We start from the raw sequence: 27817 nt of genomic DNA, 5'->3' as shown, positions 1-27817 counted from the left end.
TTTTTCTTCTCCATAAGATTTAAGGAATCCTCAAGTTGATATAACTGAAAATAGACGATTCTTAATCATGCAATTTTTAAAAATGATCAATAGGAAACAACAGGTATGCATAAATTTTTCCACATCCTGGCAGCATCCCAAAGCAAATAGAAAGGCCGGATAAAATAGCAGGTGAGAATCTCACAAGGACGCAAACAGAGGCTCACTGACAGTGCTGCATATACAATTGGAGTTAGAAACAAGCCCCAGATAACCACGCTCGGCATGAATGCGGATTTTGTTCGGTTCTAATAGTTTAACAATTCGTTGCCAGAACCTTAAAATTCTCAAATGCCATTGGCCCTTCTTCACGTGGACTTCCCAGCTCCACCTCCGTTCCTCTCCGACCGGCCCACACCTCCCGCAAACCAGCTTCACGTGGTGACTGTCTCCCGGTCCCACCGGGGCGGTGGCTCCTCGCTGACGGGGCCTGGATCGGACCGATATGCGTTGGTCCCACCGAAGAACCTACTGTTAGCTGGGCTACGCCACGGTCACGAAAGAGCCACGTCAGCTTGATGAATAGCAAAAACCTCCTTCGTCTTTTCTCACCCATCGAGTGATTTTTTTATTAAAAAAATGTTCACCTCGTTTTTTACCTTTTTCAATAAACTACTTAATAAATGTGATTTCACATCGAAACTTGTGTAAATTACTCTGGGGGATAGTTTGGCGATAAACAAAGACATCTGGTGTTGAAATATGATTCAATATGTAAAAATTAAGGCGTGTAAAGGTAATTTTCCTGTTCACTTCGTAGTTATAAAGGTAAAATTTAGAACATTCGAGTTTGGAGGGAGATAAATGAAAATTTTCCTCGGTAGAGTCAGTCAGGCGATCGCTTTCGCTAGGCTTTAAAAACAGCAACCGAAGACGGACGAGGCGGATGGGGAGATTTTGGCTGCGAAGGTAAAGTTTTTGCTCATATATATATATATATAGATTTTGATCCGGAAATCATCTAATCCCTACTGGCTTTTCTGTTTGGAAAGTTGGATCCTGTTGATCGATTTTTTGTTTTTGTTTTTGTTTTTTTTTCCCGTCAATCGTCTGGGTTTGGGAATCTGTTGGCTGCAACATCCAAGGGTAATTGTTTGCGTTCGAGCGGGAATCCTCTCCGCGATCGATTTTGTTCTTGCGGAGCCTCGAGGTATGTACGGTGACTAGGGTTTTTCTTCACACGGTGCACTCGGTCTTGGTTAATGGAGCCAATCGGAGCCATTGGCTCCACTGTTTGGCTCAAATTTGGTAGGAATTTGATGGTTCTTAAATCTTAACAATCTTTTTTTTTTTTCCCTTGTAATTGTTTGTGCAATCACATTGGAGAGAGGAAAAAAGGTAGCTGTTGCAAAGCGTAATGATAATCTTCCTCCCTTCGGCCTCTTTATGTTTGGTAGTCATAGCCTTGCCCTCGATTGCGCCTGTTGCATTCAACCATGTCGACATTTCTTTATACTTGGTAATTAGTAAACATAGTGAAATTTTGGGTGGCAAGAATGCTTTTTCAGACCACTATCATAGACTCATAGTGCTCTTGGTTCCTCTTTTGATTGCTTGGATGTACTTGTTTTTTTTCGTAGTTCATTGGGGATTGAAGAGCTTAATGTACTGGTAAATCCTCTCTGCCTATCTGATAATTGTTATGTAGCCGTTCCCAGTCTTGAATTTAAATCCAAAATGTCTGTCCATTTGAAATATTCTTCGAATCAATCTTTCTGAAAAAGCTTTGTTTGGTTATTCTGCTGTTACTGGGATCCCTGTTTCTTCCACAGTTTATGTCTTCAGCGATTAAATAACCTGATGAAATTGCATGGAGGGGAAAACTGAAGCAACTGAAAACACAGATACTGGTAATCCGAATGAGGCTTCTCATATTAAAAACATAGAAAGTGATCAGCTACCACAACAAGACAATGGAAAAGCACTTGAAACATCAGGTCCAGAAGTCTCCCAAGACTCTGATTGGCCTGAGCAATTGTCTCTGCTGCAATCACCTGAGATGAGTCTTCAAACTGTCTCTGGAAGAGAGTTCTGTGACAATATTGTAAATCGGGACCGCTTTCAAAGGCCGTGTACAAACTCACGGCCTACTAACTTAGCACTTAAAGTGGGAGAGCTGACTTCTAAGAATTATAAGAGCCCTAACTTGTCCTTGGATGGTTGCTCGAGTAGTGGAAAATCCTCCACCATGACACATTTATGGTCAAATTTTAAAATGGTTGCTGGCAAAGCAAAGGAAAAAACACAAAATGAGTATTTGCAATTGGGAAACAAGGATGCTGAAGGCAGAGCACATTTGGGTTCTCTTGACTCTTCAAGGCCACTGACATGCATGCATTCCGAATCAAAAACATTGAAGATAACAGAGAATGTTGGAGCAGCTGACAAACATGTGGTCTTAGATGATTCTCACAGTAGACTTTCTTTTCCCGGAAGCATCCAATCTAAGATCTTTTCTGCATCTGGATTTCAACAATTTTTTAATAGAAGTTTTATAAAGGGTAAGACTCTTGCATCTAGACATCAAGAAAGTAATGATGCATTTGTTGCCAATGTTCAGGAACAAAATATTATGAGACTTAATACTGATAGCAAAGGAACATCTATTTCATCACATAAGCAAGGTGATGTGCCAGATAGCATGTGCCTTTTAGGTGGTGGGATAGTGGCTCATCATGAAGGGATTAGTTTACGTGAGTGGCTTCAGCTTAAGTTGCAAAGGATAAACAGGGTCGAGAGGATGCAATTCTTTAATCAGATTCTGGATCTTGTAGATGCTTGCCATTGCCAAGGTCTAGCTTTACAACATTTACAACCATCATATTTTCTTGTTATGCCTCTAAATCAAGTCAAATACATAGGATCTTTTATCCCGCTAGGACAGAAGGATATGTTGTCAATTTCTGTAGAAAAGGATGTTCACTATGCTAGTTGTCTGGGCAAAAGGAAAATGCACATTAAACAAAGCAAGGAGCCTGGCGATTGTTTGGAACTGAAGTATCAGAAACTTACTAATAACATCAATGCATGTTCCAGACATTCTGGTTTTAGGGGAAAAGATCAAAGCCAAGAAAAAGGTAATATTTCCAGATCAGAAAATTTCAGATCTTATTTGGGTGGGCTGGCATTGGACAAGCTTTATACAATTCATAGAGCAAGTTCATGCACCATCAGCCAACAGTCAATGTCTGAATTTTTGAAGTTGGAGGAGGGATGGTATGCTAGTCCAGAGGAATTGCATGATCACATAACTTCTTTATCATCAAATATCTACAGTCTCGGGGTTCTATTTTTTGAGGTAAGGAGAATGGCACTATGAAATAATAATCTCATAGCTCATGTTTGGTTCCAACTAAATTTGTTGATCAAGAAATCATTTAAGATTTCTGTAGCAGATATGTCATCGTCACCATCTGTGGTTGGCTATACAAAACTTATTCATCCACGAGTTCTATGCAAGATAATATCATTAGTGATACTAAAATTCATTCAATCATATTTATCTCATTGACTAATTATTTTTTACCTCCCTTTACTCTTTACACTGCTCATTATAATAGATTCATTTTTAATCTATTTGTTGTCTTTTAAGCATGTCCATATCATCTCAACCTATTTCTCTCATTTGATCATTTTTGAAGCTGCTCATTGGATCATTTTTGAAGCTATACTTAAATTATGATCAAATACTTGCATTTTCTAAAAAATCCTTGCAATAACTCCACATATCCTTCCTAGTTATATTAACTAATTATATTTGTTGTGTGTTGTTTCCTAATAGCACAAAACAGTATGGTGGGAAAGATAAACACACAAGACTCTACGAGCTCTTTCCTTTTCAACCATTCATTCTTTATCCTGTTAATTATTCCAACATCAATATCCTCTTTTTTTAATAATAGATCTGGCATACCTAAAAGTCTAAAACTTGAACAATTTTTATTTTTGTCCATCTTAACAATTCCACCAATTCTTTCCTTATTACTGAAATTACATTTCATGTACGAGTTTTTGTTCTACTTATCTTAAAACTTTTATTCTAAATTTCTTCTCAATAATTAAAGCTTCAAATTTAATCTAATTACACTCTCTTCAATTAACATCTATCTTTTGCAAATAACATCACAAGGAGGCTTATATTAAATATAATTATTTAGTTGTTCTAATGTAAACCTACAACCATAGAAAATCATGTCACATGCCAAGTGGCTAACATTGATAAAACTACTTGCATACATATTTTCAAGTTTTATCACATTAATATAATTCTAGGTATTACTTTCTTTCCAAAACTCATCACAATATTAGTCTAGGGACTTTATCATAAGGGTTATATATATCAATAAAAAAACACATGTAATTTATTCAAATTTTCTCTATATTTTCCATTAATTGTCTTATCAAATAAATAACATATATGCTTGATCTTCCAAATATGACACAAAATTGATTTTTAGAAATAATTGTTTCATCTCCTATTGCCCTAACAATAATTCTTTCTCAAAGTATCATAATTTGATTCATCAACTTGATGCCTTCATAATTAGAATAACATTGTGTATTGCCTTTATTCTTATATGTTGATAATTAAAAATTTACCCTTAATTGTTTGGGCATCTTCTTAATTTTTTTTCTTAACCAAATTTTATTTCAAATAGATGCTATACAGTGTAAACTAATATGGTTGGAATCTTTTGGGTTCTTTCTTGTTGGTTCACTTAAACATCAAGAATTAAAAGCCACAGGAAGCAGGAGTTTAGATTATTGGTTTCCAAAGAAAAAAGGCGAAAACTTAGGAGCTATTCTTAAATCATTCTTAGAAAAAGATAGCTAGGAGAGAATTAGTATGCACCAGGATAGCTGTTGTTTACGTACATTTTGGGTTTCTCTCTTGCTAGAGACTTTTTTCCCCTTAATTTAGACTTTTCTGGTTCTTAAAAAAAATCTATTTTTGTCAGTATCATATCATTGTGCCTGTAAATCAGGAGAATTTTGGAGCTTTTACCTCCTTTTCCCAGCTTATGAAATTACCTCTGATATTTGTTTTCTTTCAGCTCTTTTGCCACTCAGAAACATGGGAAGTTCATTGCTCTGCAATGTCAGATATCAGTGTTCGAATCCTTCCTTCAAATTTTCTATCAGAAAGGCCTAAGGAAGCTGGTTTCTGCCTTTGGTTGTTGCACCCAGACCCTTATTCTCGGCCAAAATTAAGGTGCTTTTTTCTGACTTTATAATTCATTCCAGGATTATGACCATTCATGTAACTAAGTAGACAAAAGAGGAGGAAGGACTGAAGTGAAGACCTTACCTTTTGTTTGGTGAGTGAACTTGGAGGTTATTATGGTAGCTCGGAAAGATCCAAGGAGTGGACATGATGGATGAGAAACTGATGGCAACTCCACATGGAGTAAGATGGAAAGGGCATGAGTGTGTAGGGGCATATGTAGGTGAAAGAATGTGAGATATCCACAAGGCATGGTGCAGATGAGATTGTGTGCCATAAAATTGTGGTGAGGTTTCATTGGGGGACACTACTTGTGGTAGCAATTACTGATGGAGGGCTTGTATAAGTAGCTCATTTGTTGCCTCTTGTCATTCCAACACAACTGAGGCAACAATGCCCTCTCGTTTCCACCTATCACCAACTAGGACACCATCAAGAAGCTAGTTGGCTAGTTGGACTTAACCTGTGCAAGAGTTGAGATGGAAGATGGCTTTGCAGTAGGGGATGACATCATTAGAAGAAAGTAGAAAGAACATGTGGAGAAGGGTTGAAATAATGAGATATGGAGTAACAAAGAGTGTTGTGGAGGGAGGTTGCAGTGTCACATCAAGCCTACGACCGTACATCAAAGGGATCAAAGAAGAAATTCTATTAATCATAAGAGATCCATTATATCCGCACACAACTTACACATATTTTGCCCTCTACGTTTTAATCCATAATATCCTCCATGTTTATCTAGAATAAAATTAATTTGCCTACAACTGAACCTTACCTTATTCAATTAAAACATTCTGCCCAAGTTAAAAGCTTAGACTGTGCTCAAAATCATCTCTAATAACTAACTTCTATTAAAGTTGATTGCTAATCACTCATCATAACAGTTCAAGCTATAGGAAAAATACCTACTATGAGTTTATATTTCAATTTCTCCCTTTTCACATGTGGATGATCATACTTGATTCAATTCGTCCAAACCCAACATTGGAAATAATAAAATAATATTTTATGGGCAGGATTGTAATACAAGACTGTGCACTCTGAAGTCCTATAGATTTATTAAAATTGATTGGCTAACCGCTTATTATAAAAGCTTGAGCTTTATTTGAAAGGATCAACCTATACTTTATATTTCTATTCAAATCCTACCCATGCCATCTGAAATCTTATAGAATTTTAAAAGGTCTAATTTCAAATAGGTAATCAAAGATTCATTTTGGCTTAACCAAAGACATGAATAGCAATTATTATTTAAAATTTGAATAAAATTTGACTATACAATCTAACTATATAACAACAAATGTATTGATTTTGAACAATATTAACTTTTCAATTTGTTTCTATGTTATCCTAACTCAAATGGCTATGCAATTATCCTCTTTTAGCATTTAAATATGCCAAGTGGGAGGAGATTAGTGGATGAATTTGGTCCAATGCTAGATTGGCAGGGTCCAACCTCTGTCATCTGGTAGCATGTGCTGATACTACTGGTGGGTAGCGTTCCTTGCCATGCCAAATAGACCAAAACTTGTACTGAAAGCAGCAGATTTTAGGCACACCATATGTAGGTATAGGAGGCTCACAGTTTCTTATGTTGCATGCTCTTGCTTTATTTTGTCAGCAATCCATGTATTACTTAGAAAATAGTTTTGTAAATAGGCAGCCAACTGCTTTGATTCTTAATTTTTGTTTGCCTTCTCATCTTTCATTTAGCTATGCAAGTCATGGTTGTTGATAGTAATACTTTATTCTATTTCTATGACTTTTAGTTTTGTGTGTTTCATGAATTCTATGTTTTAACTTCTTTCTATCACTGTGGTTATTGTTTTTCTAACAGAAATGAAATATTTTTCTTGGACAGCGATATTATTTTGAGTGACCTAGTAAAAGAAAATAGAGAATTGTTAACCATAGATCATTCTTTTGCCTTGACTGAAGAGGAAGATGCTGAGGCTGACTTGTTGTTGCATTTTCTCTTGTTGTCGAAAGAGAAGATGGAGAAGCAGGTGGGTGATCTTTTAGCAAACTTTGAATGTATAAGAACAGATCTTGAGAAGGTCGATGGAGGGTCTTTGTTGAAAGTTAAGTTCTCTTCTGGTGACAAATATTTGCCGTCAAGCTTAAATTATATCCCTGAATCTTATTCTCATGATAAAACCATAAAACATGTGGACGAACTGACTAGATCACCCCTGTCATGTCTATACAAAGAAAGGTTTTTGAAGAACATTGACCAGCTTGAGAATGCATACTTTACCATGAGATCCAAAAAGGAGGCATCTGGACCCAATTCTGCAACCCGTACAGACACAGATGTTTTAAAGATGCGAGATAGAAATTTCCATGTCCAACACACTGCTGTTCAAGAGACAGAGGAGTTGGGAACATTTTTTGATGGTTTATACAAATTTGCTCAATATAATAAGTTTAAAGTATGTGGCAGCCTCAAAAATTCAGATAGTGTTCACTGTGCAAATGTGATTTGTTCTTTGAGCTTTGACCGTGATGAGGACTACTTTGCTACTGCTGGGGTATCAAAGAAAATAAAAATTTTTGAGTTTAGCTCTCTTTTGGATGACACAGTTGACATTCATTACCCATTGATTGAAATGACAAATAGATCCAAGCTCAGTTGTGTATGTTGGAATAACTATATTCGAAATTATTTGGCATCAACAGACTATGAAGGTGTAGTTCAGGTCTGTACTGCTACGTCACTATCATTTAATTCAGTTCATTACCTTTACAAATTTGAATGAAGTGTCATCTTGTTTTGCTTACACCTCTTCACGGGCTCTCACTGATAATGTAGTGATTCTATTAGTTCTATTACAGTTTTCCCCTTTAACATGACCTAAATTGCAGGAAAACAAACAGTACAAATTGGTTATATTCATGGGCCAGATTAGCTATATGAGAACTGATTGTTAAGATAAGAATTTATAATATCATAAATTTGTCAAGTAAAAAAACTATTAAATTTAATCATAAGGAGAGATCCATTTTGTGGTTCATCTCTGATTGTAGCAAAAGGCGCCCCTCATAGCCCGCCTCTATGTGAAGAGAGGTAAATTATTAGGTCAGTTTATAGCCTACCGCCAAGTGGCTAGAGGGTGGGAGCAGTTTTTTTATGGTTCATCTCTGAGTTTGTATAACTGGTGGCTGACTAATATTTAGAAAATCCTCTCGTGTGAAAAACTTCTTAAGTGTGATCTAAAATATTTTCTCAAGAAAATCATGTTGGACATTTGAAGGTAAATTGTTAATTTTGACTAGCTGATGCCTTACCCGAAAACTCAAGCTGATCCTTCAAATCATGTTGGACATTTTTTGAAGGTAAATTGCTAACTTTGTTCTATTGGATGATTCCAGTGATTGCTGCAGTGACAAATTGTTGCAAAAATATATATGTTCTTGGTATTAGGTTTATGAAGTTTTTAGTACTTATCATTTGGTTCCCTCATAGGAAGAGCATTAGAATATTAGAAGAAAAAGCAAATGTCTTGCTTCTTTCTCCTGAGATATAAGATTGGTTAGTCCAGATGCCATCTCATTTTCCTTTTTAATGACATTTTGTCCTCTTCGTGATTTGTTTTCTGAAAAATGCTTGCTTATAAATGAGTGATATTATGAGATTTCTGTCTTTTTTGTTAAGATTTTTTCGCAAGACAATGAAATTTATCTTGAATGGAATGTAGTTATGGGATGCAAGCACTGGCCAAGGTTTGACAAAGTTCATAGAGCATCAAAAAAGAGCTTGGTCAGTTGATTTCTCACAAGTAGATCCAGCTAAACTGGCTAGTGGAGGTGATGACTTTTCTGTGAAACTGTGGAGCACTAATGAGGTACATTCTTCTGAGTAGCCTAACAAAAGCAACTTTTCTTTTTTCTCAATAAAGCATGGATTTCAAGCAAATATCATTAATGAGGGAAGAGGGAATTATGCAATGATCAGCAAATGTCATTAAGATTATAGATTCAAGCTGCAAAAGAAAATCTGATCAAATGTTTCAAATTACATCTTCATTTAAGAAAAATAATTGTTTTTCACTATGCATCGTTAAGTGTTTATATGTCTCATCAAGCATTTTGCTAATTCCATTGCAATACATTGATCGGCAGAAAAATTGCATTGGCACCATCAGGAACGTAGCTAATGTCTGTTGTGTTCAGTTCTCTCCATACTCCTCCCATCTGTTGTCTTTTGGCTGTGCCAATTACAGAATTTACTGTTTTGATCTGCGAAATACTAGAATTCCATGGTGTACACTGGCTGGACATGGAAAGGCTGTCAGCTATGTGAAGTTCATAGACGCAGAAACAATTGTTTCTGCATCAACTGACAACTCACTCAAAATTTGGGATCTGAAACAAACCAATGCAAGCAGATTGCAAGACAGTTCTTGCAAGCTGACCTTGAGTGGTCATACAAATGAGAAGGTAAAGAACACTAAGGGTGCGTTTGGTTCGTGCATTTCTATTTTCATTTTCTGAAAAATGCGTGTTTCTGAAAAATGGTGTTTGGTTTACATTTTCTATGTCTGTTTTCTAAAAAATTAGATAGAATTTTCTGAAAAAATAGAGAATGTCTAAAAGTCATTTTCTATTTTCTAGAAAACGTGCATTTTCTAGAAAATGAAAATGGAAACACATAAACCAAACGCACCCTAAACTTTTAGATCTTTTATTTTAAATTACGGTTGTCATCACTGACACTGTGGCTTCTGCAGAACTTTGTTGGTTTGTCGGTCTTGGATGGGTACATAACATGTGGTTCTGAAACCAATGAAGTAAGTTATACTTGCACAGACTACCTTCTTCACTTACAGAAGTGTTCTTTTATGTTGTATAATGCTTTGTTTTTCCTGCCATGTTGGTTCATTTTTAGTTTTCACCCAAAAACCGTCAGACTTTTTTTTCACTATCTATGCCGTGTTATTTGATTGATGAAGGAATTTTTCTAATATCCGGACTTAATTTTCAACTTAGCTTTTCAATATTGTGTAAGCTGGCAGCTGACTATCTGTTACATGATTGATGAGAATAGAAGCTGCAACTCTTGCTAACTTAGTTGGTCCATAAATATTACATACTTCAATCAGAGAAGGAAGAAGACGGTTTCTTGACTGTTCTTGTCCTGCTTCCCTGGTTTTATCTAAGGATGCACTGTTGTTTGTTTTGCAGGTTTATGCTTACTACAAAACTTTCCCTATGCCAATGGTTTCTCACAAATTTGGTTCCATTGATCCGATCACCGCACTGGAGACCGATGATGATGGCGGACAGTTTGTCTCAAGTGTTTGTTGGAGAGGCAAATCAAATATGGTGGTCGCCACAAATTCCACTGGCAGCATGAAAGTGCTGCACCTGGTTTAAGCACGAAAAATGTCAGGTTTCACCAAAAAGTTCTGGCGGAACTGCTCGTAATTCAGTCGGTTCAGAATGCAAAAAATGATCTCTGCACAAGTATGATACGGCATGGGGACGACATTCAAAAAAGACCCAGACATCAGGTTTGTCCTGGTTTGAAGCCACATAAGCACACTGAAGCTACACGTACTTGTTGAGCCATCAAGATCCAAGCAAAGCCCCGTTTCTTGTTTTAACAACCACAACAATCTGAAAGCTAACGACAATATCTCAAGTCGTCCAAGCGGGCTGGAACTGAGTACAACTTGTGCCATTGCGGTAGCCTGAGCGGTAGCCTGATAAAACAGAAATTTTGGTATCCCATGTACACTAAACAATGTTTACCAAGGTGGAAGCAACGAGGCCTAGTGATTGCTGAAGCTGTATCACCTCCCAAAAGTCAGCATCATCATATTTGCTCATAGGCAAATCAGTTCCAGCTTGTTGGTGGTTCGTTTAGGAGACTGACTCAGCCTTTGATTATGCTCGGCCATTGACTACATTTCATTGGTTGATGAAAATTTTAAATAGATTATGAATAGAAAATACATATGTTGTATTGTTGATTATAGATATTATTTTATTGTTTAGATATAGTAGTTTAAACATCTCATTTTTGGTCGTTTTGTAATAATCTGATCCATCTGATGTACATAAACAGGTTGTTTTAGATCAATCTGGTAGAAGTTCGATCATCAACTATAAATTTTGGCTTGTATCATGTGAAACCTGTAATTGAATGTTCTGATATAACATTTTATTTGTGTCTTCCTCGTATCTTGACTATTTATATTAATGATTAATAGTTATTTGTCATATGATATAACATTTCCTTACTTTTAGTTTGAGGCATTTAAACAATGTTCCATTTTTTTTATTTTTTTTTGGTGGTGATTTAATGTGAGTTAGTCCATCAAAGCTAATCTGATCCATGAATTTCCAAAAAAAAATAAATTTTATAAACTAATATTATTTGATATTTATTTATTTTTAAATTAAATTTTAACAAAATCTTAATTAGATATTAAAATACATTGTAAGTGCTAAACAACCAAAACATATATAATAGCTGTCATCCGATCCGTCCGATCCGATCGACCGTTTCTTAATGGTTCGTCCCCGCTTCCCGATACGTACCTGCTTTCCTATTGCAACAAGTAGCGGTGGTTCCCGCGAGGGACCCACACGAATAATTTCATTGGCTGCTAACAGTGACTGTGGGTATGTAAAGTGAGATAAGAGAAGTATCTCTTCATCCCGCTGTATTTTATCTGCCTGCTTTTATTCGTTGCTTCTTGCGCCACCGCGCCGCTTCCTCTCCTCGCCGCCCCACCTCTCTTTCTAGGGTTCGGTTCCTCCGTAAATCCCCGCCTCACATTCGTCGCCGGAAACGTAGCCGGATGGAAGGACGCGGGTTCTGGCAGTACATGGTAGCCGGGTCCGTCGCGGGCATGGCGGAGCACATGGCGATGTTCCCTGTCGACACCCTCAAGACCCGGATGCAGACAGTGGCCGTGTCTTCCACTTCCTCGTGTTGCCCTCGTGGACAGTCTAACGTCGGCAGTTTGCTCGCCTCCATCGTCCGCTCCGAGGGCCCTTCCGGCCTCTACCGTGGCATCGCCGCCATTGGCCTCGGCGCCGGCCCCGCCCACGCCGCCTACTTTGCTGTCTATGAAATCTGCAAAGGCCGCCTCGGTGGCGATCGCCATGATGGCTATCACCATCCTCTCATTCATGCCGCCTCCGGGGTGGCCGCCACCGTCGCCAGCGACACCGTATTCACGCCTATGGACGTTGTCAAGCAGCGCCTTCAGCTACGCTCGAGCCCCTACAGCGGAGTGAGGGATTGCATAGTTAGGATGCTGAGGGACGAAGGGATCAAGTCGTTCTATGCCTCGTATCGGACAACTGTCCTTATGAACGCGCCATTCACCGCTGTTCACTTCAGCACATATGAGGCAGTGAAAAAAATTCTCTTTGAGATCTCGCCGGAGAATTCGAGTGAAGAAAGGCTTGTGGTTCATTTGACAGCAGGTGGCTCGGCAGGTGCTCTTGCTAGCGCTTTGACCACTCCGCTAGATGTGGTCAAGACAAGGCTGCAATGCCAGGTATGCTTCCTAACTTCATTTCTGATATTCAATTCGAATTTTCATCTTCTCCCCATTAAAGGTTGAACCTTTATCTGTCAAATTAATCCATATTATTGCTGAGCGCTTTTGAAAAATGTAGAATGCATCTCTCTGTTTCCATTGGTGCTGTATATCAAATAACAATTTTTTTTTTAATTTCCTTAAGATCCTCAACGTCCATGGAAAACCAGTGTTTTGATAAAAACAAACATACATTATGATTCTATTATATAAATAATCTTGATGTCCAGTAGCTTCCTAATCGTATCAAGGTTCATATAAAATCCAAAGTAAGTTTTTTAGCCCTCCTCTTACTTATTGGAGGAAAGATGTTTTATAATTCTAGAATCTACTGGACATGTTAATGCAATTTCAATTGCTGTTAATATTGCTTTTATGCAAGGGCCTGTAAACTCTTTATATATCTTGTTCAAAGTAATGAAATGTCATGTTAAGTGGTTCCTAAACGTTATTATCCCCAATTGGAGATCCCCTACCTAGAAATGTTGAATTTGTATAAGTACCGATAAGTCTGTTTCTATAGACCTCCACATCATGAAAATGGAGAAGTACAATTAGTACCAAACTAGTTTTTTTTTTCTTTTTGAAATTTGATTTTACCACTGTTTTGTTATCCTAGCTTTATAGTCAGTACAACTATTTTTCTCCATTTGCGTAACTGCTAAGAATTGCCTTGGTTGCTTTACATATTCATCTCTTGATTGATTTGAGGACATCCTTCTGCTTTCTAATGCTGACTAACATATGGGGTCTATGAATATTGAGCAACATATACAATATTATTGGTGTCATATGGGGCCTGTAAACTCTTTATATATCTTGTTCAAAGGTAATGAAATGTCATGTTAAGTGGTTCCCAAACGTTATTATCCCCAATTGGAGATCCCCTACCTAGATATGTTGAATTTGTTTAAGTACCGATAAGTCTGTTTCTATAGACCTCCACATCATGAAAATGGAGAAGTACAATTACTACCAAACTAGGTTTTTTTTTTCCTTTTTGAAATTTGATTTTACCACTGTTTTATTATCCTAGCTTTATAGTCAGTACAACTATTTTTCTCCATTTGCGTAACTGCTAAGAATTGCCTTGGTTGCTTTACATATGAATATTGACCAACATATGCGTAACTGCTAATAGTGAGGTATCTTCCCTACATACTCGAGCAATGCATATACAACTTGACCAAGATGATTTTGAATTTAATAAGAGATCAGCTTGCTTATTCAATATTATTGGTGTCATACGGAGTGATCCAATTCCTACCAGTAAGCTACTCCACCTAAAATCAGGTTTAATGTGATCTATGCTAACTTATGCATCACAACTCTTTTTGACTGATTTGATTGGTTGCATAATTTATTCTACTTTTCTTGCTTAATCAAGTTCTGTGAAAATACTATTTCATCTTGGGACATCAAATGTTGTGGAAATGGGAATTGGACATTTGGAATGACCTTTCTCGATTAAGCTAATTCCAGTCCACTGGCCGTAGAAATGATATAAGTTTCATGGGTGCAACTGTGCCTTAGTGGAACCAACTTGAGAAGTACACTCTTTCAGTATATTCTGTATCTTGTACATGGAAATCCTATCCGCCACTTTCTAGTGTTTAATTCAATTAAAAGATGTTTCTGAATATTTAGGGAGGTTTTGGGAGGCCTAAGCCCAGTTAGGCAGTGACCTTGAAGCTGAAAAAAATGATGCCTCAAGGGTGGGCGGAGACTTGGAAGGTGGCATGATCTTTTTCATTTTTATTCCAAACAAAATTGTAATGTGTTGGTTTTATTGATGGTTGCGGATAAATTTTTTTTTTCAAACTGGTAAGGACCTATTGTCACAAAACAACCAATTAGGTGATGGTCCTGAAGCTCGACAAATGAAGCGGAGATCTTTCTTATTTTTTGTTTCTTCTCCTAGATGGATGAGATCCAAAATTTTCCACTGGCAAACCTATTGTCATGACAAAGGCTCTCGCCAATCGATAGGTCAGCTTGTCGTATTCAAATATTTAGGTTGCTCAATTCCATCCTATTTTCATTTAGCTTGTTTTATGACAACTATTCTCCGATTATTATTTCTCCTTCATATTTAGAAAGCTTCTTGATGTTTCCCGTTATGAGTTTTGAACAAACATCTGGTCTACGGAATTTGAAAGTTTACAAGAGAAAGATTGAGCCTGACTAATTAGTTGAAAACTATGTAATCTCTCGTACCAATTACTAAAACTTTTTGCATGATTCATTCCCTTCATTGTCTTACAGGGTGTATGTGGCGCGGATAAGTTTGGTAGTAGTTCAGTCCACATGGTCATGAAGAAAATAGTCGCAAAGGAAGGGCCTAGAGCCCTGTTGCAAGGTTTGAAACCCAGGGTGCTATTTCATACCCCGGCTGCTGCAATATGCTGGTCCACATACGAGGCTGTGAAAAGTTTCCTTCAGAAGAACACTCACGAGAGCTCTTCATAGTGACTTCGCTGCAGAAGCGCTCGCCGCCGATCAAATGTTCGAACACTAATTTTGCCACCTAGAGAAATAGCTGCCCTGGAAGAACTATCATACATATTTATTTCACACCATAGTTTTGATCCTCGGAAAAGGAAGAGAATTGTGTCCATATCTGGATACGAGAGTGAGCAAGATTTCTGAATTAGGTGGCATTGTTTTTATGTTTGTTATGAGAACGATGCTCATGCACAATTCTTAATACCCCAAAACACGTAGATAGAACTGATGAGATTTTATTTTGCATTTGAGAGAATTCATGTGAGTTTTAGGAAGCTCATGTTTGATTAAATATCTTCATGATAACTGGCAGGTTTTGGATTCTATGTACTATATTCATTTAGATGATTTATATCTTTAATATGAGTTGAATATTGAATAGTTGATGATCTTTGTTAATATTTTATCGTAAGTCCGCTCGGATGGATCTAATGGTTAGCAACACCTCTCAAAAGCTAGTAGTCGTTCGTGATTTATCTCCTCCGTATTTACTTTGAGACGGATTAACAGGAACGCTGGAAGTGAACGTATTCATCTTTTGTCATAATTGTTAATATTTTTACCACATAGTCTACATCAAATAAATCTATTTTTTTTAATAATAAATTTATGAATTAAACAATCAAAGTTTTTAAATAAATCTACTAAATTTCCAAAATAAATTTGAGGAGAAATAAGTAAATTACGGGGAAAGTCGCAAATTTATTATATCTCCATTTATTCTCAGGTGTCAGATCCAAACGCCATTCATTCTTTATCCATACGGCCCCATTAACAATGTTACGATCGAAGTAGGGGACCACGAACCCTAATCCGGCGCACCTTAGAGCTTGGAGACGAAGGTCTTCCTCTTCTCCTCGTCGTCGTGCTCCGCCAATCCCACCGCAGCGCAGGCCTCCGGGAACGCCCCCATCCGTATCGACGCGTAGACCCCGCCGTCCCAGTTCCGCGCCGCCAGTTCCTTCGCCAGCCGCAACGCCGCCTCCACCGTCTCGGCCGCGCTGCCGTGCACCGAGTCGACGATCCCCCTCGCCTCCGCCTCCGCAGCCGAGAATTTCTTCGCCCGCAGGGTCACGTCTCTCAGCGTACGCGGATCGGCGATCTTCGCCCGCATCAGCGACATGAAGTAGTCCGGGAAGGAGAGCCCGATGTCGAGCTCGCTCATGTACAGGACGCCGCGATCCCCCCGCATCACGGCGTAGTCGTGGCTGATCGCGAGCATGAACCCGGCGGCGGCGGCGTGGCCGGTCACGGCGGCGACGGTGGGCATCGGGAGGGAGAGGAGGTCGGCCACCACCGGCTTGAAGAGGGCGACGAGGGAGGAGAGGCGCTGTCGGGAGCCCGAGGGGGTTCCCGCTTCGTTGGCCCAAGCGAGATCGAAGCCGTTGGAGAAGAAGCGCCCTTCGGCAGCGGTGACGAGGGAGTAGCCGCCGGGGGCGGCGGCGACTTGCGAACGGATCTCGGCGAGAGAGGATCGGAGAGAGGCGATCGTGTCGGCGTTAAGGCGGTGCTGGCCGTCACCGGTGATGGAGAGAAGGAAGACGCGGTCACGTCTCTCGAGGGAACACATCTCGTGGTCTACCCCGCGCGGCTGGCGACGGATGGGAGAAGTCTTTTTATATTATTACAACAATGTAATCGTTTATTGCAACTTTAATGCTTCCTTTACTAAGGGAGTGGACGGTGGATGATGGATAGATGAAGTAAATCTAAGGGCGTGGAAAAAAAGATCGAAAAGAAAAAAGAAATCTTTATGTTTTTCACATGTTTGTTTAATCAATTGATTAAGATAGTATATGTGATGTAAATTTGTAACATCATTTGTTTTAATATATGGTATAATTTTATAAATTAAAAAGTACAACATGTTATTTTTATATATATATATATGATATAATTTTATAAATTAAAAGGAGTGTATGTATATTTATTTTTTTTTGATTTTCTGTTTGATGTTGAGATGATCAATTTTATGAAGATTTTTTTTTTTTAGACTGAGTTACATTAAATCTGTCTCTGCCTACAAGTAAGATTTGATTAAAAAAAAAATGTTTGTTGTGCAAAATTTGATAAAACCTATAATTATTAATGTTAAATTCGATAATACTTATAAACTGACAAATTTAATAATGAAAATTTAACATATGCTAAAGTACAAAATTTAATGTCCAACTTAATTATTTAGGAAAAAAGTGTTAATATTATATCATCATTTGACTATAATGAAAATATTAGTTAACTAAAATGATTTTTTTTAAATGCGCCTATCTATTGACAAATTTTTTTTTTCCTTTAATGCTATTAGAGACCCTTAATACTTTAAATTAAAGCTATCAAATTCATTAAAAAAAACTCAAAGATGCTTTTTGTTATTTTATTATTATTTTTGGTTGGCATAAGTTATCTAACTATTCTTGAAATATCTATAAAAATTTTCTACAAGTTACCAGATAAATTGAAAAATATTGACAATAAATAATATTAATCTAACTTTTTTTAAATCATTCATCTATTAAGAAAAATTTATTCGTTATTTTTATAAAACTAGTAAAAAGGGTCTTAAAGTTTCTAATCACAACTTCAATTTTATATGCAATTTTCACATTCAAAAAATTTTATTTTCACTTTCTAACTAAATATAATGGACACTAATTTAGTTAATTACCACTCATATTTGTTAAGTATAAAAAGTCCAAAAATAAATATAATTCTTCTTAAATTCAGCAGAATCTAGTATATTTTTCATCTTTAGAATCTAGTATATTTTTCATCCAAAGCACGTCTCTTTATTTCCATCTCAGTTGGATGGAAAATATACTAGATTCTCTTTAAATGATGCTAAATTGGATGGAAAATGTAATAGATTATCTTTAAATGATACTGAATTTAGCAGGAATTATATTAAGTGGAAGAATCGTACTTAATTTGATAGAAAATATATTTAATTCTACTATAAAGTACTGAATTTAAGAGGAAATATACTCATTTTAGATTTTTATTTTACTAAAAAACATAAGGAACCATTATGATCCGGTGGTAAGCAAAAGGGGACTCACATGGACAGTGGTCAACGACATGTGGGGGTCAAAATCAAGAGGATCAGCCTAAGGATCTTGCCGATCGGAGAGGCCCCCGGCCGCTCGGCCAGGATAGCGCCAGGGTTGGCGCGAAGATAGCTCGACCATGGGTCGGACTTCCGACGCTCATGATTTGCTCGTATAGAGGAATTGCTGCGTTAAGCGACCCGTCCGCTCGGCTGAGCTGTAGATCAACTAAGGACGCAATCTCGCCCGAGTATATGCCCGAGGGCCTTCCCGCTCGATCTGGCACGCCTTTACGCCCGGCCGCCGGGGATGGTCGAGCGGCCCTCCTGGTCGGCCCGGAAACAGACAAAAGGCGCAAAAGAGGACAAAGGAGGCAGACAGTTGATGATATCCTTCTCGAGCCAGGTGTCGCCGACGGACAGCATGGTCGGTGGCTGGACTGGACAGAGAATCGTACGGTGGAAGTTTCCACTGTCATGTCAGAGATATGCTCGGACGGTTGCGGTATGGCGTCAGACACACTTTTCTGACACGACCATTCTGATGTAGGCTTTGGGAAGCATGCACATCTCGAGAAGCGTGCACGCGTCTCCCCGGGATCCTATATAATGCCCTCCAGACTTCGACGAAGGTATGCGAGATTCTTCACTGTAGCTACAGTCTCGTTATTCTGCTTCCGCTTCTTCTCACCATTGCCTGACTTAAGCGTCGGAGGGTCGTCGCCGGGAACCCTTTCTCGCTTAGCTTTGTTGTAGGTTCACCAGAGGTCTACGTCATCTTGGAGGTCATCCGAAGACAGTATAAAGCGTCACGTCCCCGGCGTCTGTCGACTCTGTTAGGACCTTCGGATGAGGCTAGAGAGGGGGGGTGTGAATAGCCGACCTCAAATTATCGTTTCTTTCTACAAATCAAGTTAGCGCAGCGGAAAAATAACAACAGAAACGTAAATGGAGAAATCAAACCTCAAGCACAGCGATGTAACGAGGTTCGGAGATGAAACTCCTACTTCTCGGCATGTCCGTAAGGTGGACGAATCCTCTCAATCCGTCGGTGGATGAGACCCCCGAAAACCGGCTAATAAACACTCCTTCTGGGTGGAGAAACCTCGCCACAAAGTTCTTGCAACAGCAAGATAGGAGTACAAAGATACAGCACAATACAAAGGCAGTAAGAATGTAAAAACACAGCTTGCCTTCTCGTCGACTGGATGAAGCAGCAACTTCACGAAACACCTACAACAGCAGGAATCAGCCGAAGGAAGCTTCCACGAAGCTTCAGGAAAATGAGAGCTCAGCAAAGCTCTGATTGCAGTAAGTTTTTATACTGTAGAGGCACTCGACCCCTTTATATCCCTGAACCTGCGAACCTGTGAAGAGGGCAGAAGACACAGCAGAAATCTAGCCGTTGTGACTCAACGGCTAGAGCTGGACCGATCAGGCTCCACCCTGATCGGTCCAGACCTTCTCTGATCGGTCTTGGGGACCGATCAGGACCTATGCTGATCGGTCCCCAGACCGATCAGCACGCTTCACAGAGAGTTGTCGAACTCTCTGATCGGTCTGTGGACCGATCAGGACTCAGGTGGATCGGTCCACAGACCGATCGATTAATTCACAGAAACACACTGTTTGGTTACTGATCGGTCACCAGACCGATCAGTCAACCAGCGTATCACTGGATCGGTCACCAGACCGATCCAGGTTTAGAGCTCCCAGCCCTAAACCCTACCTGGTCCTGAGAACGAGCTACCGAGCCCTCTCTGACCTAGTCCGGAGAACGAGCTACCGAACCCTCTCCGACTTCGTCCGGTCCAGAGAACGAGCTACCGAGCCCTCTCAGACCTAGTCCAGAGAACGAGCTACCGAGCCCTCTCCAACTCTGTCTGGTCCAGAGAACGAGCTCCCGAGCCCTCTCTGACATAGTCCGGAGAACGAGCTGCCGAGCCCTCTCCGACTTTGTCTGGTCCAGAGAACGAGCTCCCGAGCCCTCTCTAACTCTGTCTAGTCCAGAGAACGAGCTCCCGAGCCCTCTCTGACCTAGTCCGGAGAACGAGCTGCCGAGCCCTCTCCAACTTTCCATGCCAAGCTTCCATACTTGGACTTTTCCCGTGCCAAGCTCCCTGCTTGGACTTTTCCGTGCTAAGTCTCCATACTTGGACTTTTCCCGTGCCAAGCTCCCTGCTTGGACTTTTCCGTGCCAAGTCTCTATACTTGGAATTTTCCCGTGCCAAGTCTCCATACTTGGACTTTTCACCAGATGTCTGGTCAACCTTGACCTATCTGGATTTCCCTTGCCTGGCTTCACTCACCAGGACTTTCCAACTGTCTGGCTTCACTCACCAGGACTTTCACCTGGCTTCACTCACCAGGTTTTCCCGAATCAGGTCGACTCACCTCGGGTCAACCAGGTCAACCTTGACCAAAGATTGCACCCACAATCTCCCAAGTTTGTATTCTGTCAAACATCAGAATACAACTTTTCTACTCTCGTCAAACATCAGAATAGAACTTTTCTATTCTCGTCAAACATCAGAATAGAACTTTTCTATTCTCGTCAAACATCAAAATACAACTCGAGTCAGGTCAACTCGAGTCAGGTCAACCAGGTTAACCTTGACCTAAGGTTGCACCAACAATCTCCCCCTTTTTGATGTTTGACAAAAACCATAATCAAGTTAGGTTAACCCGATAACCTAACTTAGGTTTTCCAATGTTCTTCCTTGAACATTCTCCCCAAACTCTAATGTTCTTCCTTGAACATTCTTTGGACATTCTCTCATTCTCCCCCTTTTTGACACACATCAAAAAGAGTGAATCAAGGTCAAGAGTTTCTTCCTAATGAAAGTCCCATACCTATCATTGAAACCCTCAATTTCCCCCTTGATACTAACAATCAACTTAGTGATAATCCCATATCACTCAAGTCTTTAGAGTAAAAACTCCCCTAAAAGTCAACTCCCCCTTGACTAATAGGTAAAACTCCCCCTAAAGGTCAACACCCCCTTGACCATTGCACCAACAATGTCTTGGAGAGTTTCAAACCTTTAGAAATCCCCAATCTAATCAGCTGAAATTTCAAAAATTTCAGACAGCACATTTCAGAAATTTCAGACAGAATTTGGCACGCCCGATCGATCACCAGACTGATCAGGAGCTCCCTGGATCGGTCCAGTGACCGATCCAGCATCCCCTGGACCGATCAGAGAACCTCCTGATCGATCACACATGTCTAATTTCTGATTTCTGAATTTCTTCCTCCCGAAATTCAGAAACCCCTACAAAATTACAGAAAATTCCAAGAATTATAAAATTTTGAGGATACATTCCTCATAACATATACTATCATGGAAAAATAGTTTTCTATGAAAATAACTTCCATTTTCAAATCTTGATACAAAGTTTAAAAACTTTGAAATAGTTCAAGTTTACCTCAACTTTGTATCAACTTGCTCAATGATGAATGCTATCATTAGAAAAGCTTCATCAAGGTTTTTCAAATCAATTTTGAAATGATTTTAAACCATTTAATTTAGGACCACAATCTTAGGGCTAAGTGTACATGACTTGTACGCAAGCTTTCCCTATGATCCTCAATTTCGAATTAGGCTCATCTAGGTACAAGAACTATGCACCTTGATCCTAACTCATAATCCTAATATCTCACACACATCTAAGGTGTATCAAACACATCCAAGTCAATTTTGATGTGAGATATGAGTTTAGGTCATCTTAAGCTAAGTTCTCATGTATTTTCTAGACAACAATTTGATTTCCATATCAAATTGAGTTTTTATCCTTAAATCAATTTAATTGATCATACATGCAAGAGATGATGTCATGACATAAAATAATATCATAAGTGAAAACATGTGCCAATGTCATGATGTCATGGCATAAAGTATGAAACTTAAATAAAGCATGACATTTAACTAACCTAAGCATTATCATGACATTTCAAATGATAATAAATTAAGTATGATGTCATGACATGGCATATGACAAACAATATATGGCAAATAACATGTAAAGGTATAGAAGATACCTAATTCTAGCCTTAGTTGCCATTTTTGATAGTTTTGATCATTTTGTCATAGGTTCTATATTCCTAAGTGTAATAGACCTAAAATCATATACCAAAGATTTTTAGATCACTATGTGCCAATTAGATTGACTCTAGAAAACTCCTCAAATGTGATTGACACATCCTAATCACCTTAGGAATAACTTTCCATTTCATTTTCAAGGCTTGATTACACCTTAAAAATTCCTAAAGTGTCACCTTTTGCCATGATTAGGTTAACTACCTATTCAAGTAAGGTTGGCACACCCTAAACCATCTAGCGTGATAGAATCACGCTCTTAGGAACCCAATACCTATTGGAGCTCATTGGGTTCACTAAATATTCACTAGGGATGACTTCCCTAGCAACCCTCCTAATGACCCTCCTAGGCTTTAAAGCCTTGGTCATTTGGGACTCATCAAGATCAACTCTAGGGGTGACTCCCCTTGTGACCTTGGTGATGATCTTTCTAGCCCTAGGTCTTGTTCCATAATCGAATGGAACATTATGATAAGTGGGCTTGACCACTTGAGTCTTAGGTTTGTGACCCAAACCTCTCATGTTCTTGGGCTTTGATTTTTGACCCTTAGACCCTTGAGTTGACTTCTCTAAATTCTTAAGGGTCTTTTCTAAATTGTCAAGTCTTGACCTCAAGACTTGATTTTCCTTCTCTAATACCTCAAGTTGTAATTTGTCATTTTTCTTTGAGGAATACCTAGGCATATGTCTAGTTGTTTTGGGATTCCTACCTAGGTTTTCCTTAACCTTAGATGAGTTAATTCTAGGGTTGGTTTTTCTAGTATTGTCCTTATCTAGGCTAACATGTTTGGCACCTAAGCACGTGTATCGGTTACTATAGTTATCATGCTTATTATTATTGACAATAGCAATAAGGCTACTAGCATGCATCCTACTAGAATTGCAAGAATGTGCCTTAGAGATTACCTTAGGGTTTGCCTTAGCTCCCCCTATAGACGTGCTCGGTCTCTTGTCCTTGTGAGATTGCCTCCCCCACGGACATTGGCTCCTATAGTGTCCCTTTCGCTTGCATTGGAAGCACACCACGTGCTCATCGCCCTTGCGTATCGGGACTCCAGCTTCCTTGACCTTTGGCGCCGGTGGAGTCTTCCTAATACTCTTTGGACATTTACTCTTGTAATGCCCATATTCCCTACACTCAAAGCACATTATATGTAATTTATTTGAAATTAAGTTGCTTGAGTTACCTAGGGTTGAGGATGGATATACGCTCTCTTCTTCATCCCTTTCGGAGGTAGAGGCTTCTTCTTGCACCAATCTTGATGAAGAACTCTCCTCCTCTTCTTCCTTAGATGTTGAGTAGCCCTCAACTTCTAATTCCATACCTCCATGATGTGAGCTACTTGGCTCACTTGACTCCTCTTCATGACTTGAATTGGAGCTCTCCTCATGGAACTTAGCCAAGTTGTTCCACAACTCCTTGGCATCGTTGTATCCACCTATCTTACACAAGATATCACTAGGTAATGAAAATTCAAGGATTTTCGTTACCTCGTCGTTGATTGTGGATTGGTGGATTTGTTCCTTCGTCCACTTCTTCTTCTCGAGAGGTTCTCCCTTTTTATCCACCGGAGGAGTAAAACCTACTCGTACACAATTCCAATTCACTAGGTTAGTCATAAGAAAATACTTCATTCTTACCTTCCAATACCCGAAGTCATCGCGATCGTAGAAGGGTGGAATCGTGATATCTTCTCCAAGTAGATCCATTCTCTAGCTTGTGCTCCCCCGGGTGTTAATCCGACGAAGAGCAACCTTGCTCTGATACCACTTGTTAGGACCTTCGGATGCGGCTAGAGAGGGGGGGTGTGAATTGTTAGGATCTTCGGATGGCTAGAGAGGGGGGGGGGTGTGAATAGCCTCCACTAAAAATGTCAATCAATTCCTCACAAAAGCTTGTTAGCACAGCGGAAATAAACAAAAATAAAACTGATGCAAGGAAAGAAGCACAACACACAGCTTACACAAGTATGTACGAGGTTCGGGGATAACTTGCCCTTACTCCTCGGCGTGTCCGTAAGGTGGACGATCCCTTAATCGTTCGGTAGATCACACCCCGGACAAATTCCGGCTAAATGTTTCTCCTTCTCGGTGGAGTAACCTCTCCACAAAGATCACAAAATAGATTTGAAAGTAAAGCACAATGACTTACAGATTTCAGTGGCTAAGGATTGAACAGATGAACTTACAGCCACGAAATAAAACGCACGCAAAGACAGAAGGGATCAGCCAAGAGCTCAACAACACACAGCATCTTGCTTGATCGAACGAGAGCTTTTTCCAGAACCTTAGCAAGCCTCTCTTCTTCCTTCTTCTTATTCTGCTTCCTCACTGTCCCGAATAACTGTCACCTGTGTCGAATCACTGCAACAACTCAGGCGTCGCCAATCACTCTTCCTTCTTATCTGGTTCTCTGAACTCACACCAATACCATCCATGGTCTTCACTGGTGTCTCTGAGCTCGAACCAATGAGGAAGAGTCCAACTGATCACGGCCAGTGAACGTTGAAGCTCGAATTGCATCACTTGCAGTGAAATACAGCATAAAGGGCACTTGTTCTTATTCTTCTGATGGAACTTCATTTGAAATTAACCAATGGCACGATACCTGCAACCTGTAACTTAAAAATCTCACAGTAGATGATTTGATCAGGTGAATCAGAAGTGAATCAGAAAAATCAGAGAAGCAGCAGAAACAAACGACAAGTTGTGGATCGGTCAACAGACCGATCCATAGCTCTCTGGACCGATCAGGACTCATCCTGATCGGTTTGGAAATAGTCTGATCGGTCTGTGGACCGATCAGTCTATGGGTGGATCGGTCCACAGACCGATCCCCCTCTATCGCTTTGAGTTCCAGCGATCCCAACGCCTCTATCTAATCGGTCTGTAGACCGATCAGATAACCCACAGAATTCTTCTGTGTGGTTACTGATCGGTCCACAGACCGATCAGATAACCCACAGAGACTTTCTGTGTGGTCTCTGATCGGTCCTCAGACCGATCAGATGACTAATGTATCACTGGATCGGTCTGCCGACCGATCCAGACAACCAGAGTATCACTGGATCGGTCAACAGACCGATCCAATATCCTTGTGTTAGTTTTGGAGCCTCCCAGCCCTAAACCCTAATGTCTTCCTGGTCCAGAGAATGAGCTACCAAGCCCTCTCTGACCTAGTCCGGAGAACGAGCTGTCAAGCCCTCTCTGACCTAGTCCAGAGAACGAGCTACCGAGCCCTCTCTGACCTAGTCCGGAGAACGAGCTACCGAGCCCTCTCCGACTTCGTCCGGTCCAGAGAACGAGCTACCGAGCCCTCTCTGACCTAGTCCGGAGAACAAGCTACAGAGCCCTCTCCGACTTCGTCCGGTCCAGAGAACGAGCTACCGAGCCCTCTCTGACCTAGTCCGGAGAACGAGCTACCGAGCCCTCTCTGACTTTGCGTGCTAAGTATCCGTACTTGGACTTTTCCTCTCCTCATGATCAACCTTGATCATTAATCAGTCTGAGTTTAATTAATATCTGATACAAACTTAAATCAGTGTCAATATCAAAACAACAGCCAGGTCAGACTGTATCAACAATCTCCCCCTTTTTGTTGTTTGACAACACGATTTAAATTTAGATCAGAAATGTTCATATTTCCCTAATTTTAGGGGAATCAAGATCCTCCCCCTAAGACAGATATAAGATATGTAGGGATAGGGGAATCAAGGTCCTCCCCCTAAAGCCAGACTTCCATTTATCTCTAAACTTAGTTATCTTCTCCCCCTTTGTCAAACACCGAAAAGGTGCGAATTAGGTAAGAGAACGTTAAAGACTCCCCCTTAACCCATACTGTCTTTTTCTTAATTCACCTAGAATACCTCTACGTGTATTATAAGACAGTGATAAAGAAATGAGAGACATACAAGACATGACATATGAGCAGCATATCAATAACCAAAAAGAAGTGAAACATAAGGAAAACAAGAGAATGAACATCATACATAGATGAAATGAACAAGTATCCAGGTCAGACAAAAATATCCAACAAACAACATCAAAAACATAGACAGTCAAACTGACACCGTAGAACAAAGTGTATCAATCAGCTTCCTCATCATGAGGAACATCAGCAACATCAGTGGGAGGAAAGGGTCCCTGAGGTGGCATGCCGCTGCTTGAAGATGGATAGCCCGGGAAATCCTGCAGAGGTGGGTATCTGGCCATCCGATCCATAACCGCCTGATGTGTCACCAACTGCTGACTGCGTAAATCATCGTAGCGCTGGTCAATCCGGACGCGCAGCCCGTGAAGCTCAGCAACCAGAAGCTCATCGTGCCGATCAAAGCGACTCTCCAGCTCGGCGATCTGCCAGCGCAGATCAGGATCGGCCAGCGCAGATCAGGATCGGCCTCTCCATCGTCAGCAGCAGGAGGAGCAGCAACAGGAGCAGCTGCAACCTGTCGTGGAGGTCTCCGTGGTAACTCACCTAGAGCTCTCCCATCCTTCCACCAAACATCCCCATTTTGTCCTATGATTCCAGACTTGGAAAATGCCCGCTTCCCAAGTCTGCAATCCTGTCTGACCATCTTGACTATTCTACCCTTAGAGACATCAATCTGAAGGGTCTCGAGCCAATCTGTAATTATATGCCCATAAGGCATATAAATAGTGTAGCTGCTCGGCTCACTATAGGAGATGATCGAAGAGTAGATGCTAGATACGATGTCAAAATCGAGACGCCGACGCAAACCATAAAGCATCAGGCAATGATATGGTCGGATCTCAGACAATGGTTTAGATGTAATAGGCAGAAGGCAGTTTGTGACAATTTTAAAAAGAATGTAGTCTTGAGGAGATAATCTCAAGGCTGTAAAAGTAGGAAAGTCAACATCTAGCTCATCAAGGCCACCCGGTCTAGGATGTCTGAAGAAGTACTCATAAATATCGTCAGATGAGATATCAAAGGGTGGAAGTAAAGGATCTGGTAAATCAGGAAATATCGAAAAGACATTACCGGAACACCTCCGACAACCGAGATAGTCAAAAAAGGATGAGAAACTGAAATCAAGAGTCCGCTTAGCAACTCTTGTTTTATAACCTACATCATTAGTCTGATGAAGGTTGTTATAAAACTCAGAGACCAAGTCATAGTTGATATCCCGTTCTAAGTAGACAAGTGAGTCAAGTTTGTAGTAGGCAATGATTTCAGACACAGTTGGACAAAATTTGTCCATGAATTTACGATCTACAGACCTACAAGGGAGTAACTTAAAAGTTCTTTGTCTAAAGGCTTCCTCAAAATTGTGGTTCGGGAATCTCCCGGAAAGAGATGGTTGAGGTCGGGAAGGAGCCTTAGACT

General features: G+C 39.9%; 3 protein-coding genes across 9 annotated transcripts; 2 read left to right on the top strand and 1 right to left on the bottom strand.

Annotated features, from left to right (window-relative positions):
* The first annotated feature begins 831 nt into the window (after positions 1 to 831).
* LOC121979362 (protein SPA1-RELATED 2-like) lies at positions 832 to 11441 on the top strand. Of its 7 annotated transcripts, XM_042531346.1 has the most exons (9): positions 886 to 948; positions 1125 to 1189; positions 1812 to 3337; positions 5094 to 5251; positions 7125 to 7962; positions 8962 to 9108; positions 9386 to 9703; positions 9994 to 10053; positions 10448 to 11441. In XM_042531346.1, exons 3-9 carry the CDS (start codon positions 1850 to 1852, stop codon positions 10637 to 10639), a joined length of 3201 nt encoding a protein of 1066 aa, XP_042387280.1. In that variant the 5' UTR covers positions 886 to 948; positions 1125 to 1189; positions 1812 to 1849; the 3' UTR covers positions 10640 to 11441. The 7 variants fall into 7 exon arrangements, 6 of the variants coding, with proteins under 6 accessions (XP_042387281.1, XP_042387280.1, XP_042387279.1 ...); XM_042531347.1 differs by lacking the exon at positions 1125 to 1189 and having other exon boundaries at positions 832 to 948; XM_042531345.1 differs by lacking the exon at positions 886 to 948 and having other exon boundaries at positions 955 to 1189.
* Positions 11442 to 11920: 479 nt separating this feature from the next.
* On the top strand, positions 11921 to 15708 carry LOC121979361 (mitoferrin-like). Its single transcript, XM_042531344.1, has 2 exons — positions 11921 to 12780; positions 15088 to 15708. The coding sequence occupies exons 1-2, from the start codon at positions 12073 to 12075 to the stop codon at positions 15289 to 15291; spliced, it is 912 nt and encodes a 303-aa protein (XP_042387278.1). The 5' UTR covers positions 11921 to 12072; the 3' UTR covers positions 15292 to 15708.
* A 301-nt stretch (positions 15709 to 16009) lies between these two features.
* Positions 16010 to 17069, bottom strand: LOC121979360 (enoyl-CoA delta isomerase 2, peroxisomal-like). Its single transcript, XM_042531343.1, has one exon. It carries the CDS (start codon positions 16895 to 16897, stop codon positions 16151 to 16153), a length of 747 nt encoding a protein of 248 aa, XP_042387277.1. The 5' UTR covers positions 16898 to 17069; the 3' UTR covers positions 16010 to 16150.
* Between the last annotated feature and the right edge of the window lie 10748 nt (positions 17070 to 27817).

Source organism: Zingiber officinale, chromosome 5A (assembly GCF_018446385.1).
Source record: "Zingiber officinale cultivar Zhangliang chromosome 5A, Zo_v1.1, whole genome shotgun sequence".
NCBI lineage: Eukaryota > Viridiplantae > Streptophyta > Magnoliopsida > Zingiberales > Zingiberaceae > Zingiber > Zingiber officinale.
This window is presented reverse-complemented; position numbering and strand designations above follow the sequence as displayed.

Coding starts and splice junctions, on each gene's coding strand:
- LOC121979362 (XM_042531347.1), top strand. CDS start 1,850: ATGGAGGGGAAAACTGAAGCAACTGAAAACACAGATACTGGTAATCCG. Junction 9,109..9,385: donor AACTGTGGAGCACTAATGAG/GTACATTCTTCT, acceptor ATTGATCGGCAG/AAAAATTGCATTGGCACCAT. Junction 10,054..10,447: donor GTGGTTCTGAAACCAATGAA/GTAAGTTATACT, acceptor TTTGTTTTGCAG/GTTTATGCTTACTACAAAAC.
- LOC121979361 (XM_042531344.1), top strand. CDS start 12,073: ATGGAAGGACGCGGGTTCTGGCAGTACATGGTAGCCGGGTCCGTCGCG. Junction 12,781..15,087: donor AGACAAGGCTGCAATGCCAG/GTATGCTTCCTA, acceptor ATTGTCTTACAG/GGTGTATGTGGCGCGGATAA.
- LOC121979360 (XM_042531343.1), bottom strand. CDS start 16,897: ATGTGTTCCCTCGAGAGACGTGACCGCGTCTTCCTTCTCTCCATCACC.